This window comes from Chelmon rostratus, chromosome 9, assembly GCF_017976325.1.
Source record: "Chelmon rostratus isolate fCheRos1 chromosome 9, fCheRos1.pri, whole genome shotgun sequence".
Taxonomy (NCBI): domain Eukaryota; kingdom Metazoa; phylum Chordata; class Actinopteri; order Chaetodontiformes; family Chaetodontidae; genus Chelmon; species Chelmon rostratus.
This window is the reverse complement of record NC_055666.1, coordinates 2,442,842-2,459,689: the sequence shown is the minus strand read 5'-3', so window position 1 is coordinate 2,459,689 and position 16,848 is coordinate 2,442,842. Positions and strand designations below refer to the sequence as shown.

At 44.1% G+C, this 16,848-nt stretch overlaps 1 protein-coding gene across 1 annotated transcript; it reads left to right on the top strand.

The window, feature by feature from the left end:
• Window positions 1-8,610: 8,610 nt before the first annotated feature.
• dnd1 (DND microRNA-mediated repression inhibitor 1) lies at window positions 8,611-15,302 on the top strand. The gene is made up of 5 exons (XM_041944331.1): window positions 8,611-8,634; window positions 9,712-9,817; window positions 11,030-11,355; window positions 12,320-12,452; window positions 14,743-15,302. The coding sequence occupies exons 1-5, from the start codon at window positions 8,611-8,613 to the stop codon at window positions 15,300-15,302; spliced, it is 1,149 nt and encodes a 382-aa protein (XP_041800265.1).
• Window positions 15,303-16,848: the final 1,546 nt, after the last annotated feature.

The window sequence follows — 16,848 nt, the reverse complement described above, 5'->3', positions numbered from 1 at the left end:
CCCGGAAGAGCTGGAGGACATGTCTGGGGAGAGGGAGGTCTGGGCATCTGTGTTGCCTGTAATGCAATTGTTGAAACACATGAAAGTCCATGTGTTTGGCAACTCCGTCTCCTGCCATTGCTGTTTATGGGCTGCGTAAGGCCATTCAAGCCGGAGCAAAAGAGCATGGGAATGACACAGTCAAGTTCGTGGAGAGGCACTTTTACGTAGACGACGGGCTGATCTCGTTGCCCTCTCCGACCGAAGCAATCGACTTGCTCCAAAGAACTCAAGCTTCACTCGCTGGGTCTAACCTCCGCCTGCACAAGTTTGCTTCCAACTCCCAGGCAGGCATGCAGGCCTTCTGCCCTGAAGACTGTGCAGCAGTAGTAAAAGACTTAGATCTTGGTGGCGAAGAAACCCAGTCTCAGAGAAGTCTGGGCCTCATCTGGGAAACTATGACAGACACTTTCACCTTTTCAGTGGCCATGATAGACAAGCCATTCACACGGCGCGGCGTCCTGTCATCTGTTAATAGTGTCTTCGATCCAATGGGCCTATTAGCACCGGTCACAATCCAAGGAAGGGCTTTGCTCAGAGAACTCACTTCTGAAAATTCAGATTGGGACACTCCACTTCCTGAGGACAAGCAAAGCAAATGGGAAGCTTGGAGAGACTCCTTCAAAGACTTGAAAGAGCTTCATGTCCCGAGAACATACACAACAACCTCTCTAAGCCAAGCAAAATGCAAAGAATTGCACCTGTTTTCGGACGCTTCCACCAAAGGCATAGGCGCTGTAGCCTACTGCAGAGCAGTCTTTGCAGACAACAAAGTCGAGACCGGATTTGTCATGGGCAAAGCAAGGCTAGCCCCCCAATCAGAGCCCACTATTCCAAGACTTGAACTGTGCGCTGCTGTCTTGGCGGTCGAGATGGCCGATCTCATTAAGGATGAGCTAGACATTCAGTTTGATGCAGTTCACTTTTACACGGACAGTAAGGTAGTCTTAGGCTACATCTGCAACGAGTCAAAGAGATTCTACACATACGTTCACAACAGAGTGCAGCGCATTCGCCAGTCTTCAAAACCGGAACAGTGGCACTATGTGCGCACCGAGGAAAACCCAGCGGATCATGCATCTCGCTCACTCACACCATCTCAACTTACAAAGACAACTTGGTTCACTGGACCTACCTTCATTCATCGTCCACCTGCAGAAACAAAACAAGAAAGCAAAACATTTGAGTTAGTTGAACCGGAGAAAGACTGCGAAATCAGGCCACAAGTTAAAACCTGTGCTACTCACCTCCAAGTACTCACCTGCAAACGCTTTGAACGCTTCTCCACCTTCAAGTCCTTAGTCAGAGCAGTGGCACTCCTCATTCACATCGCAAAGTCTTTCAATGGCACAAATCCAAACAGTGAATGCAAAGGCTGGCACAAATGCAACTTACCTCGTACACAAGACGAAATGACCAAAGCAAAACACATCATTCTTCAAAAAACTCAACAGGCCGCCTTCGACAAAGAACTGTCTGCCCTAAAAGCTGGCAAGCCAATTCCAAAACAGAGCCCCCTGCTGAAACTCAGTCCAGTGCTTCAGAACGACCTCATTTCAATTGGAGGCCGTCTCAAACACTCAGAGCTTGAGAACTTTGAAAAGCGCCCAATTGTTCTCCCTAAAGACAGCCACGTCTCCCTCCTGCTCACTCGTCACTACCATGAGCAGGTCCACCACCAAGGCCGTCATCTGACGGATGGGGCAATCAGGGCAGCTGGTCTGTGGATAATAGGTGGCAAAGGACTTGTGAACTCAGTAATCCACAAATGCGTCACCTGTCGCAAACTTCGTGGAAAACAGGAAGAACAGCGCATGGCAGATCTTCCACCAGAAAGACTGAAAACTTGTCCTCCCTTTAGTTACGTCGGCCTTGACGTTTTCGGGCCATGGACTGTTACTAGCAGACGTACTAGAGGTGGACATGCCCAGAGCAAGCGCTGGGCCATCATGTTTACTTGTATGAGCTCAAGAGCTGTTCACATTGAGGTAATCGATTCTCTCGATACGTCCAGCTGTGTCAATGCCCTGAGACGCCTTTTCTCACTAAGAGGACCCGCCACAAAACTGTTATCAGATCGTGGTACTAACTTCATCGGAGCTTCTAAGGAGTTAGGCATGGACAAGACACTCGAAAACTATCTAAAGGATCAAGGCTGCAGCTGGGAATTCAACCCACCACACGCTTCCCACATGGGAGGCTCCTGGGAGCGAATGATTGGTGTTGCTCGGAGAATACTGGACTCCATGCTGCTTCAAAGCAAGGTGCAACTCACTCACGACGTGTTGTGCACACTCATGGCGGAAGTCACCGCAATCATGAATGCAAGGCCGCTCCTTCCAGTTTCTTCCGACCCGGACAATCCCTTCATTCTATCTCCATCACAGTTGCTCACCCAGAAGTCCTGTCTTCTTCCACCTCCCGGACAGTTCGTGGACCAAGACCTTTACACAAAGCAATGGAGACAAGTTCAGGCTCTTGCTGACCAGTTTTGGTCACGCTGGAGGCGAGAGTAGCTGCCGTCACTACAACAAAGACAAAAATGGACTGTTTCTCGAAGAAATCTTCGAGTTGGTGACCTAGTTCTGCTAAAAGACAAGCAGGCCCCACGCAACAGCTGGCCCATGGCTAGGGTCACTGCCACCTTTCCTGGAAAGGACAATCACGTGAGGAAGATTCAGGTGAAAGTAAGTGAACAAGGTAGTGTAAAGACTTTTATGCGACCAGTCACCGAAGTCATTCTTCTTCTGCCAATGGACACTTCTTGTGAGGTTTAGTTAACTACAGTGGCCTATGAGGCCAGGCGGGGAGTGTGTTGCCTGTAATGCAATTGTTCATTTAATTCAGTTCATCTTATAATGCAAAGTGTTTGTAGTGTAGTATGTGTAATTGCCACTAGGTGGAGCCAGTCCACCATAATGCAGACTGTTGTCTACTATGCACTCCTTCCAATGCTGTGTTGCTCTTAAGGTGATTCTTTTCGTAAATAAATAAGTTCATGGGTTTAACATATGAATACAAGGCTAAAAACAATTGTAATTTCATTAAGAATTGTTATATATAAATATTTCATGGTTATTTGTACGTTTAGAAGAATTAAGAAGAATTTTAGCGAAATAATACCACTTCCGGTTTTTCCGACCCACTTCCGGTTCCGCATCGTTGCACGGTAAACAGCAGGTATGCCATGGCTGGTGTGACGGTAATTAAACAAATCTGTTCCCATCTTCCTTGAAGAGTCAACAAGGCAATGCCGTAAGTGTCAAAATGTGTTTATAAGACGTTTAGTTATTATATTTTTGTATTAGTTTATAGAAAGATGAAGTTTGTGCACTTTATTTTTGCGATCTGAAGAGCTCATGTGCTCAATGCATTGTAATGTATTTTCAGTTTTCACCATTCGAAGAAGGAAAGTAAATCTTCAAAAACACGTCCCCTGTGGTCCTGGTCCTTCTTTAATGGTTTAGCTTGATGCTGTATCGATGGCATTACAGCATCCCTGCTTAGACTGCTGCCCCCGCGACCCGGCCCCGGATAAGCGGAAGACAATGGATGGATGGAGATTTCCCAAAAAGTGTTTCTCGTCTTTTAAGGATGTACAGCGTCGTCATGTGACCTAATGAGAGACGTAAAGTTCCTGCTAAAAAAATTCAAAATCATTCTAAAATCTCTTCACCACATATTGATAACTTCAGGTGAAATGATGGCTCTCTCTGTTCCAGCTTCTGTCAGAGGAGTGTGTGTGTTTGTGCAGCAGGAGTGTGTGAAAGCCAGACCAGAAACACACACACACGCAAACACACACACACACAGGCGGAGAGAAATGGCCTGTAACTAAAACAAATAGCTCAGCTGAAAATCTAAGTCAGCGGTATGGCAGCATTTTGCTTTCCCTATAAGATACTGTATAATGCAGCATTTTGCCGTCTGAAAATAATGTTTGTGTCGCTGACGAAGCAGCAGTCCTCCATCCATGCCAGACACCTGTACTTCATCCTGTGACGGGCAGCACAACACACACGCTGCACACACAGAGGAAAGTCCACGTCCTTGCCTCAAATCTCTGCTTTTTGCAGTTGATTTAAGTTAATGGTTTAGTGCACACTCAGTGGCCACTTCATTAGGTACACCTCTACAATCTAATGCAATCCAATACAATAGGTGTTAGTTCATTCTGTGTTTTAGCATTGAGACCATGGCGTTGTTATCCTGGACTGCATTATATTTAGATGTGTTTCTTTTATTTTGCCCCCTCATGTATGTAAATTAATTGAATTACAAAATTAGAAAAAAAAAACTTCTCAGTGTAATAACATGGACACATCATGATTATGCCTACCTAATAGCAGGTAAAAAAAAGTGAAGCCAGCGCAGACATGCCAAAAACCCCAAGGTGAGTCAGTCCCCATAGACCCCCATATCAAAATGCCCAACTTTGCAGCAGAAATAAACATAAACATGTCCCGTTCATGACAAAAGTACAGGAAGTGAGTTTCTATAGTTATAATTTGTATTTTTTAATATATTTAGGCTTAAAGTTAGTCCTTATGGCTGTGGCTGCTTTGAGTGACAGCTAGCCTCTGGGTTTCAACAACCAGGCTTCATTTGGCCCACCTCAGCTCCACCTGGCTCCACCTCTCTGCCCAGTTTTGGATTAGCCCAGAGCTAGGCGGAGTCAGACAGAGTCAGGGACTGCCAAGATGGAGCCGCTGTCAGTGAGCTCCACGATGGCTCTTCAGAAAGCTGTGAGCCATCAGCTTACAGTCTATGACAAAAAGTGAACATTCGAAACTTTGTGAAGGTAGAATCCATGGAGAATTACACTGTACAGGTGTGCCTACTAACGTGACCACTAAGTGTACATGATACTCTGGTGACCCGACCAGGGTCCTGTGCTATGAAACAAGTTCAGTTTAGTCAGGCTGTCTTACAGAAGCAGCATGGTGCACAGAGGACAAGGAGAAGCAGTCCCCACGTCTAAGGCTGCTCTAGCACGTACATAAAAACACATGATGTTCTTGTGGAGAAGATAGTTCTGACTTTTTACATTTTTGCAATACACATTCTACTAAAAGATGAGAAATGCATACACTGCTGAGATTATACATGAGTTGACACACATTTATAGGCTTGGCACAAAGGGGAAATAAAGAAGAAGTGGCAGCAGTGATGTTTTGTATGTATTGGTTTTATAAGAGGACTCTTCTGTGGGGTATTTAGTATTTAGTTTATATATCCAAAATGCTTTATGTTAGCATGTTTTTTTCTTCATGTCACCACTCCTCAGAGACTTTAACTTTCTCAGTAACAGTAGGCAGCTGATGGCCTGTTTCACCTATTTAACATGAGCTGTGATGGGCTGTATTGTGAGGGAATGCCAGTGGACTAAGGCCTGGATGTTTGGCAGACACAAGCCAGACCACATTGGCAGCAAGGGACACTCTGCACCCTGTGTGTCAATCCTGTGCTACAAAGCTGGTTACCAAGTGTGTGTGAGTGTGTTTTTTTAACTCCAGGATAACAATCCAATTCCAAGCTTGTGCACAGGAAAGCGGCTGGGTTTGTAGCTAACAGCCAATCAAATGCAACATCAACTAAACCAGAACAGCATTTTAGAGATGAGACAAAACTGTTGATTCCTGCAAAAAAAATGTGGTCGTTGCAACAACAAAACATAGAAAACAACACAGCAATCACATAATGAAATGAATGTGTTTAAATAGAAGTTTTAGCTTTTATACACAGTTCTGATTTTGAAGTTTAGTAGCCTGGAGTGGATAACTGTGATTTCTATTCTTGTTGTATGAGTGGAAGAATATGATGAATAAATATATAATAGCATTTCTTCATCATGTTAGTTGTATAGTGTACAATGTTGCTGCTTCTGTTTCTACTTCTGAAGGAATGCGGCAGATTGTGTACAATTATAAATAGCAAAAAGAAATTGAAGAACAGTGTATATGATACAAATATAGTTAGAATAATCTACCGGGAGCTTAACTGTGCAGACAATTTTCTTCTGGTCACAGTTGACTTTTTCATTTATACATCATTGGGTCTACATAACAGCAGCACAGTAGTCTATATTTATTCCTGTATTTATAGTATTCATGTATGTTAGCTTAATTAATATGCAAATGTAATATGAAAAAAACACATTACTGAGACTGCAGTACATCTACATTGTTGTGGTGCTTTGGTAGAGACAACACGTCGTGCTGTAGTTCTTCTACCTTAAATGTGAATGCAGTACTTTTGTCCATGTTGGGATCCCATTTGCGACGGTGAATCCATTTCTACTTCATGCATTCGATTTGCAGCCCTGAACAAAAACTGCCTGTCTCAGGTTCGGAATGTGGCATTGGTTACCGTGACAACATAACAAAGCTTGAACTTGAGTCATCTTTCTAAAGCCGAAGAGTCTGAATTAACCTCAAAGTTAGCTGGCTAGCATATGAAGCCTGCTTTGAGAAGCAGGCCGCTGGATTTTGCTGAGATATTTTGACAAAATAAGCTGAACTCTGACGACTTGTTTCCTTTTTTAGCCACACCTCACAGCTTTTAGCTGCAGACCAACTAGCAAACGCTCAAACTGCTGGGATGCCCCTGACGATGGACGAACGGATGGATGGAGAAATATCTGTGCTTTAGGGAAGATATAAGCAAAAGTGAACAAATAAAAAACAAGATGACAATAAAAATATATCAATAAATCAGAAAGTAAATACCTCAAACATGAACACATAAGGGTGATGTTCAGATATGCTACGAACACCCAGTACCTTTCCTGTCCAGTGTCATAACTGTTTCTGCTCTGATTTTTGATGAGTCCAACATTAGAAAATCACAGAATTGTTTTCTGCACTGGTCAAATAAAACACTATTTTCATTAAATCAAGGATCTTTTGGAGTTTTTCTCTCCTGTCTTACATTCTGTTTATCTTCAAACTTGAAGCCAGTTCTCCTCCATCAGCAACACTTTTCATGTTTTAGCTGTTGTCTTCTAATGTGTTTTTTCTTTAGTCCTTTCAGACAGTTAATAGAGGCTTTATAAAGTTATGCAGGCAGGTAACTATTAATGAACAACAAATGCATCGAAGAGGCAATCCTGGTGTGAGCTGACCACATAATGAATTTGAATATAAATCAACTTATGTACTTTTCTGGTAAGATGCTTCTTTTTTGACATGTGATTCTTATTGAACCCATACAGCTGGACTAAGGTGGACTGACATGAAGTGCTTACAAAAAAATCTTCCAATTTCCAGTGTTTTTAAATGATTTTACGACAAAACATGTTCTATTTGTGCCATGTACTCTGTCTCACAGCAGTTTCCCCACTGCAGGCAAAAACAGATATTATCCAACACTGACACCTTGTGGAATTCTACATCCATTACATCTGATGCTGCAAAGTCACATGTGGAAAATAAGGGGTTGCATTAAACCCTGTTCTCAAGTTTTTTGGTTCTTGTTCAGAGAAATTTCCCTGAGATATGCTCATTTAGTTAGCACACAACTTCTTCACAATTACATGTCATGTTGTGATGTGACTGAGTGGCAGAAGTGCAAATGAACTCTGTTGAGACATGTCTTCGTCTCAGCAACACACTCGAGAGGTTTGGAGCGAGAATATTAAGCTAGCAGATCAAAACCAGCAGCAAAAGGTGCAAACATGAACTTTTACTGCATCAGGTGTTGTATTGCTTCGGACAAGTAATTGTCCAGCAGTAATGCAGTCGTGTTAAAATGCCTGATGGGATGATTGTAATGGGTAATCTCCTCTTGTAGAGCATCTTTGTTATGGCCCATATTTAGATTTTAAAAGGTCTGCAATGGGAGGAAGGTGAGATGGATTTACCAGGCGACTGCTGTTCAGTCAACATTTACCACGTGACATAACTGCTGACGTTGCATCACATTGATAACAGTAACATACCTATTTTAACCCATGATCTTTTAGTTATTAAGTTATTATTTTGTCCTCACAGAATGATTGTCTTGTGCGAGAAGGAGGGTGAGAAGCTGTCTTTCCTACACAGCCTCTCTATTCGAGACCTACACACCAAAATTCATTCAAAATTGTGATGTTTAATGGCTGTTGGTGTGGAGTAGGCCTCTCAAAAACAAGAGGAAAGCTTTTATTTATTCTTACTCGATAATACTGACAAGGACGTTTTCAGACATGTTTAAGAAAAACAAGACTGATATAAAGAATTCAGTTTGATACCGTTTTTCCTTTGGACACACCTGTGTGTGACTTTGGTCCTGACTGAGGGGTGGACAGCAACAATGCACAACTTCCGGTCAAAGTCAAACCACGCAGCGGTCTTCCTCAGTGGTACACCTGTTAGTGAGAACACACACGTGAGTTGATGATCACAATGAAATCACTTTCCGTCTGTAATGTCGTTACTTAAAATAACGTTTTTGTTTTGTTTTGTTTTTTTTCTCAAAAGTGCTCTCGTGCCGGCTCTCCCCTTATTTGCTGGCCAATAGGCTCGTGCGCTGCAGGTGAGTCCCCAAGCGGCAGAGTGGCGTTGCGGTCGCGCGGACATAACGACGGCGGAGATGATGGAAAGCGAGCAGAGCCAGGTAACTTTTGGACGCTGGACTGTGTGCCTCTTTGAAATGTCTTATTTCTTAAGTCAATTTGGCCTGGCTCACCTGAGTAGCAGCGGCGGCGCCACGCGCTTCACTTTTGAATTGACCAGCTAGTTAGTTTGTAACGTTCCTCGCGAGCTGTTTGTAAACACGTGCAGTTGGCTACATTGTAAAGCGTCCTCGCGCTGTTTTGTGCTTCACGAGGTAACTTTGTTACTCATGTTTTGTTTGCGTTAATCGCGTTTTCCTGTTTTTAGTTGTTCTTCCCTGCAGTAATCACTGTCTGGATGAGCACTCATTTCATCGTAGGTGAACCCGCCAATATTTTATGCCTGCTAGAAGTGACACACACATTAACCTCAGGTTACTGCTGATCCTTTCCAAGGTAAATCATGTGTTTTAGATTTATGATTTTTGAAACGTCGAGCTGACTGTTCTCCGTCTACTCCGGCGCTGTGTGCAGGTTTGTGAAACGTCCTTTTGTATCAGTCACCTTGCTGCGAGCTGTACACTTAAATTGAGTTGTACATTATCTCACACTGATGGCAACAAGTTTGACAGCCTTAAAAACAAGTCTGCAAAAAAAAGTAATGAGCTCAGAGATGGTCTACAAGGAAAGAACAGTCAGCCAGTGAGTGCTGCAGGATGGGTGAAGGAACACTTGATTAGCCTTAATGCAGAACACTTGTGTTAACCAGTTGAACTTGTGTGGCTCAATATAAATGGAATTGCAGTCCTGGGTTCAGTGGACTACAAGACTATTTTTGAACAGTAATAAAAGCAGGAAGGTGTTCACTGTAGTGAAACAAGTAGAACCCAGCGCTTACTTGGTGGGAATAACGACATAATGACCACAGACAAGGGTGATGTCTGATTTCAAATGCCAATAGTACTGATAATATATCCAACCAAACTTTGTTAGCTATAATTGACTGATGTGTACTTGATTGGAATAAATGGGCTTCAGCACGGGGACAGGCATTGATCCTGTCAATAAGGGCTGAACTTTCCGATTAGGTGGAACTGGCCTGTTGCTGCGGGGGCTCTCTAACTTTGTTTTCCCCTCAGGTGCTGAATATTGAGCGGGTGCAGGAGCTGGAAACCTGGCTGAGAACGACCGATACAAAGTTAACTCAAGTTAACGGCCAGAGGAAGTATGGAGGACCCCCTGAGGGTGAGGGAGGCTGCTCGGCTCAAACACACTGCCTTCACACATGACGCTACAACCTGCTCCGATACACATCTGGGGAAATTAGGATTGTAACAAGAGATGAATTTCATTGTCCATTAGCCTTATTATTTTTAATATTTCTTAATTTAGTCTATCAATGAAAGATAATAACTGAAAATGGTGGAAAATGACCATGACAAGTTCTCGGTTTTAGACGACTTTTGTTAAAGCAACACTAAACATCCGAGGAGAAATTTACAGTGATGTGAATCAGAGAAAAGCCACAAAATTCTGAGAGCAGTAACAGAAGTGCCCAAAAACATTTGCAGTATCATCTCGGTTTTATGTTGGGCAGAAAATGACTCAGTTTGACTTTATTTGTATTGAGTGCAGAATAAATGTAAAGACAAACAGTATGTGATGATAAAGGGATTTTAGCACTTTTTTTACGTTTTATAACCCCATGACAAGGCCCCATAGTAAATGCTTCCTCACTCAGCTGAGCAAGTCAACCAAACAAATGTGACCTAATGACACTAGCCAGCGGTCACAGTTTGATCCCTGGTTCTGGTACTCCTTTGGAAATACACCCAACATCCATCTTCGGTTACTTTTTTACGTTTTTTACATTTTCAGAGTTATTCTAGTTTTTATTGTGGGACTCAACTGCAGAGAATACAAGGCCTGTATCTGAAGCAAGCTTGTATTGTATACAGGCCTTCATTTGTGTTTCCTTCTGTCTAATAACTATAATATGTGCTCAAGTGTTAGTACAAAGCCTCCTTGTTTGCTGATCTGCTCCAATTTGCCATTAAAGTTTTATTGCTGCATTACACTGTTAATACAAACCCAACACTTCTGTCTGTTTCAAATTAAAAACCCCCTTTGCATTTCAGTGGACAGTTTGCAAACTCAGTTGTGGAAATTGAGCCAAAGCAACTGTAAAACATTTGTTGATACTGTTGTCCATGGCACATAGGCAGAGGCTGCATCAGGCTGTGGCTAGCAGACAGTACTTGTTAGTAAGATAAATTATTTGTTGGCTTTTGTCTCTTCAGATGGATTGTTGCCAAGTATAAAAAGATCAGATAACTCCAGCCTTGTCCTTTAATGAAGATCGTAGCAGACAAAGTAGCCTGATGACACCATGTGCTGAATATACCAAATAATCAGGCAGCATCACCCACTCCCATCTTTTCTCCATTCTGCTGTCAGTGTGGGAGGGCCCCACCCCAGGAGCCCGCTGCGAGGTCTTCATCAGCCAGATCCCGCGGGATGCCTACGAGGATCTGTTGATCCCCCTGTTCAGCACCGTGGGGCCCCTGTGGGAGTTCCGGCTCATGATGAACTTCAGCGGGCAGAACCGCGGTTTTGCTTATGCCAAATACGGCTTGCCAGCTGTGGCCACCAGTGCCATCCGCCTGCTGCACGGTCACATGCTGGAGCCGGGCTTCCGCCTCAGTGTCCGCCGCAGCACAGAGAAGAGACACCTCTGTATGGGAGGCCTGCCCATCACCACCAGGCAAGAGGACCTAGTGCAGGTACAGCAGCTGTGGCTTTTCTTTGTGATTAAAACATGTTTTTGGTATTTTGGCATTATTTTTAGCTAAAGTGGAAGACAATTCAAATGAATTCCCATCACACCCAACATAAAATATCAATAGAGACCATCTACAATCTTTAAAATGCAACATCTATATCTTGGCAACAGGTTGCATGTTGTTGATTAGATTTGACTGTGGTTGGCATGTACCTCACTCTCCTGCTAGGCTGTTGCACTTGTTGGGGTTGGACAGCTTAACCAGGGAAAAAGTAAGTGGGACTGGAATTAAGGTAGGGTTGTAAGCAAAGCTGTGGGAGCTAGTTTGGCTAGCAGGCTAATAAGCTAATAAGCATTCTAAAGTTTGTAACCAGGCTGGAATCAATTAATCAGCTGATCTCTCAATCTTCAGCTGATAACCTTGATGTTGATTGGTTGGCCTGGTGTGCTCCTCCTTGATTGGAATGACAACCTGCAGCCACGCGGCCCTTTATGGAATCAGTTTGACATGCCTGACTCAACTAAACCTAAACTAACAATCATGAGCTAAATTCAATAGGGAGTGCCTTTACTAGTATGCAGTTTGGAGTGTAACTGACAACACCACTGTCTGTAGCTATGTGTCACAACATAACATTGAGGGCTGTGCTGGTAAATACATGAAGGACGATTACAGCTGAAGATTTACCAGCACTGCTGAGTACATCTAATAGATCTACACCACTCTGCCCTCCCAGCTCTGCTTTTCTTACACATGTGTCTGGACTAGTTGGGACACCTTCACTGGCTTTTTGTGGTGATCCAGTAACGTTTAACCTACAAAGGTCTGTATTATACAGGAAGTGCTGTTTGTTACAGTCTACTTTAAACAGAAATATAATGAGAAGATTTTAGATTACTGTCCCTACTGTGCAAATGAATATTACATAAACATTGTTGTCTTTCAAACTCACGTTTGCATGCAGGTGCTGCGTGCACTGACAGAAGGGGTGGATAGAGTGTCCCTGAAGGCTGGGCCTGGTATAGAGGGGGTGTCTGCTACAGTCGCCTTTTCATCCCACCATGCTGCCTCTATGGCCAAGAAGGTGCTAGTGGAAGGTGCGTGAGCTCCTGTTGATGGAGATGCACTGACACATGAGCCCCGTGTATGGCTGTAAATATGGTCCCATTATGCTGTCGACATAGTGCAGGATTCATTTTAATTTTTTTTACTCTAGCTAAATCTAACTGCTAAAGTAAGTGTTTCCTCTTTCGTACACTGGACCAGCATTCACAAAACCAAAGGACAAAATGCCATCACACAATTCCTTGCTGCAGCAACATTTAAAGCGACCACAGCAGACCCATGGCAATAACATTTGCCACTGCTTGGTTGTATAAGCTAATGAAAGTGCAGCCAGATTCTCTTGGCACTGTGGTTGTCCATATGAATTTCCCTTCACATCTTTTCTTTACCTCATGACATTTTCCATCAAGGTCAAGGAAAAGTATTTAGGAAAAGACACAGGATGTCATTTTTCTGGCTAGTCGAGTGTATTGCAGGACTGTCAGTATTTCAAGAAAATAAAGTTTGAAGGAATGAGAATTGACATGTAATTTGTATAAATGAAGTTGAACACAGTCCATGAACTACACTGGAGTCTTACCTTAATGGTAAGACCTTAATGGACTTGGTTCCCTTCATTCATGGTGCCCCTGCTGCTAAGGGGTGGCCTCAGATTTGCTGTTGTAACATTTACTGTAAGGCAGTTTGCAGTTTTCCATTTATGGTCTCAAATTGAAAATATGTGCAAATGGTCCTTAGATTGTTCTGTGACTTTCGATTTTAATTTGCACTCCTCTGCCGTGACATGGATGGTGGAACCATAAGCTTTTAGCCCACATTCATCAGCACCTGCCAGTCCCAGGCTATCTCCAGTTGTCCAAACATGGTCCTTAGGGGAATCTTCCTTCGTCTTTGCTACCTTCCCAAACAAAGGAAGCTGGGCAGGTTTTTCTGGGGGCAATGCATCATTGGTTGTTCTGCTTTTGAGTTGCTGCCAGGTACATGGGCACTCCATTGTCTCTACAGGCGTGCCATCCATTGGAAAGGCTCACTTTACACCCAGTGAGGATGTCTCTAAGTGTAGCTGGTGATGAGCACGGGGAATTTTCAAATTCCACTGGTCATTGGCCATGTTCTGTCCCTGACACGTAGGACCGAACTGATTGCTGCATTCTAGTCAAAGAGTGCATTTCCACCAGGCGCAGAAGCGTTCCAGAAGTGTATCTACCCTCTGCTCCACGGGGAATACATGCCACGTCCATTTTTGATGGACGACACATCAATCTGCACAGAGCAGATCAAGCCAGACAGGGAGTCAGGCACAGGAATCACAGTACAACGACTGTACCGATCCGCCTGTCAATCTCATGCTCCATCCTTCCCTCACTCGTGAACAAGACCCCAAGATACTTGAACTCCTCCACTTGAGGCAGGAGCTCTCCTCCAACCCAGAGGGGACAAGCCACCCTTTTCCGGTTGAGAACCATGGCCTCGGACTTGGAGGTGCTGATTCTCATCCCAGCCGCTTCGCACTCGGCTGCAAACCGCCAAAACACATGCTGGAGGTCCTGGTTCGAAAAAGCCAACAGGACAACATCATCCGCAAAAAGCAGAGATGAGATCCTGTGGTCCCCAAACCAGACTCCCTCTGGCCCTTGGCTGTGCCTAGAAATTCTGTCCATAAAAATAATGAACAGAACCGGTGACAAAGGGCAGCCCTGCCGGAGTCCAACATGCACTGGGAACAAGTCTGACTTACTGGCAGCAATGCAAACCAAGCTCCTGCTCCGGTCATACAGAGACTGGCCGGCCCGTAGCAAAGGGCCCCGGACTCCATACTCCCGAAGCACCTCCCACAGAATGCCACGAGGGACACGGTCAAATGCCTTCTCCAAGTCCACAAAACACATGTGGACTGGTTGGGCAAACTCCCACGAACCCTCGAGCACCCTGTGGAGGGTGTAGAGCTGGTCCAGTGTTCCATGACCAGGACAAAAACCGCATTGTTCCTCCTGAATCCGACGTTCAACTACGTCGTTCCTTCAGACAATGCCCGGCCAGGCCCCGTGGGCTCACCTGCGAGCCCCAGCTGTTCTGGAATCGGGGTTGTCATCAGGACTGATCCGTCTTTTCATGTGACCAAACAGAGACGTGTTAAGTTCAAACCTAGGAGTAGCAGTGACGTACAGAAACACTAATGTTGTAAACAGACTGGTTAATGAGTAAATGAGAGAATTCATATGTATTCTCAAAAAACAGATTTAAAGAATTATCTAGCCATTTTCAGCAGCTGTGTGAAATATCTTTGGTCCTTACTACTGTACGTTGCTCTTTTGTCACCAGCATTCAAGAAGCAGTTTGCACTGACTGTCTCAGTCAAGTGGCAGACAACAGTGAAGCCGAGCCTGGACGAGCCACTGCCTGCACAGAAATCAGCCCAAAAGCCCCCGCACCGCATCGTCAACTCTCCACAGCCCTCTGTCCTGCCTCCTCGCCTGCTCCGCCCTCCATCCATCCCCCCGGGTTTCTGCAGAGCAGTGGGAGGACCCACTGTCCCCCAGCAACCTCCTCCTCCTCCTCCCAGCTCCTCCACCACCTCCTCTTCCTCCCAGGGGCATCTAGTGTCTGCTGCATCATCAGCATCCCCCGTGATGCTGCTGCGTAAGCTGTGTGAGGCGACTGGGTTTGGCCGGCCACTCTATGAGATGTACTGCAGCCATACTGGGTATGATGGATTCCTCTACTTTACCTACAAGGTGTGTATCCCCGGGATAACCATGGCTTTCGAAGGGGTGGTTATGATATTGCCAGGACCCACTGCCACCACCACGCTGGAGGAAGCTCAGCATGCTGCGGCCCAGCAGGTCCTGCAGAGGGTCTACAATAACCAGCTCGTCCACTAACAAGCTTATTAAATAGCATAGAGTTCACCTATTTCTACAGCACTGTTTCAGGCTCTGTTTTGTTGATGTTCTATCTAAGAAAAAAAGATGTTTGATCTTATATGTAGTTGTTGATTTATGCATGCTTTTATTAGTAGTCGACATGTTTGTCTTGTTTGAACTTCTGTGGTTTGTTTTATGCATGTTTTTATTGTGTTACTGTTGGATTGGTTCCTCATTTTAATTAAATTAGATTTGAAAAGATGTGATGGTGTTGTTACTTTATATAGATGTCTGGAATCAAGGATAAATTGAAAGTCTTTATAAAGATGACTGATTTGACTACTTGTTGTTGACAATGTTTCTAGTGTTTCCAGTCGATTATCATACTTCTACTCACTACATTGTGGAAGTGAATATTGCACGTTTTACTCCAGTACACTTATGACATAATGGGTGCATCTCATTTTTCAAAATTGTCGTTTCCTCGATCCTCGCTCGAACCGGAAGTACTTCTGGTCCGCCAGCCGTTCCAAAGCGCGAGGAGGGCTCTCGGAGGAGCTATGAGCGAGGATACATGAGTGCATCCTACCCGGAAGTCTGTCAACTGAACGGTATGAAGACCCCGCCCCCACAGCTGTCACGTTTGAACGAGGTGGCGGAGAAAGTGCGCTAGTGTAAGTATCCTGCAGTGAATGGCTGTAATTCATCCTACTGAACGTTACGTTCTCCAAAGAGCAATAATACAAGAACATGAGGATCCGTCATATTTCAATCAAGTAAGAGATAATGTATAGTGAGCAGGGACGATAGGAACCTGCTCACTGTACATTATCCCGCTTTGAACTCTGCTCACTACTAAAGCATTCAATATAAAGTGACACAAAATAGTGATTAAAACATTTTATTGATTTAAAATGAGCCTACTCTCGTCTGTCACCGCTCCCACTGCGCAGCGGCTCTGAAAGTAAACACGTACGTTGCCTAGCAACCGCCTCTCACTAGGCGCAGGACGGCAGGCAGGATAACTTATTTCTTTACAGTTATTCAGACAAAACATGTAAAATGTGGAGAAGTGACGGGGTATCCCAGACCTGAGAGAGACGTAGCTGGAGACAGAGTTTGGTTTATTATTTCAACTGATGGATAAGTGGATGGATAAGTCCCGCAGCAGCTGATTTCTGCGTTCAGCGTCAGACATTAAACATCTGTCTCCAGTTTTGTCTCCACTCAGCAGTCTTTAATGTACAACCTGTTCTAACACTAACACATCGGCCTCTCGTCACTCGTTCCGCGTGTTATCTGAGTGAAATAATGAGTTTCATGGCATTGTCGGTTTGCCTTCACTGACAGCTCTGAAATGTGTCTCATTAAACAGGACAGAAGACACAGCGAGGCTGATAAAGTTCAGCTCAGAAAATGACCACCTGTTCACCTGAAGAGGCGTCCAGCCAAGAATGAACTCATTAATTCTCATGTGCGTTAATAAAAGTGTTTCATATTTATTTGCTAGTGCTGGAGACTTTTTAACAATGTAAATATAAGTATAAAATGTAAATATATCGAG

Coding starts and splice junctions, on each gene's coding strand:
- dnd1 (XM_041944331.1), top strand. CDS start 8,611: ATGATGGAAAGCGAGCAGAGCCAG. Junction 8,635..9,711: donor TGGAAAGCGAGCAGAGCCAG/GTAACTTTTGGA, acceptor TTTTCCCCTCAG/GTGCTGAATATTGAGCGGGT. Junction 12,453..14,742: donor CAAGAAGGTGCTAGTGGAAG/GTGCGTGAGCTC, acceptor TTTTGTCACCAG/CATTCAAGAAGCAGTTTGCA.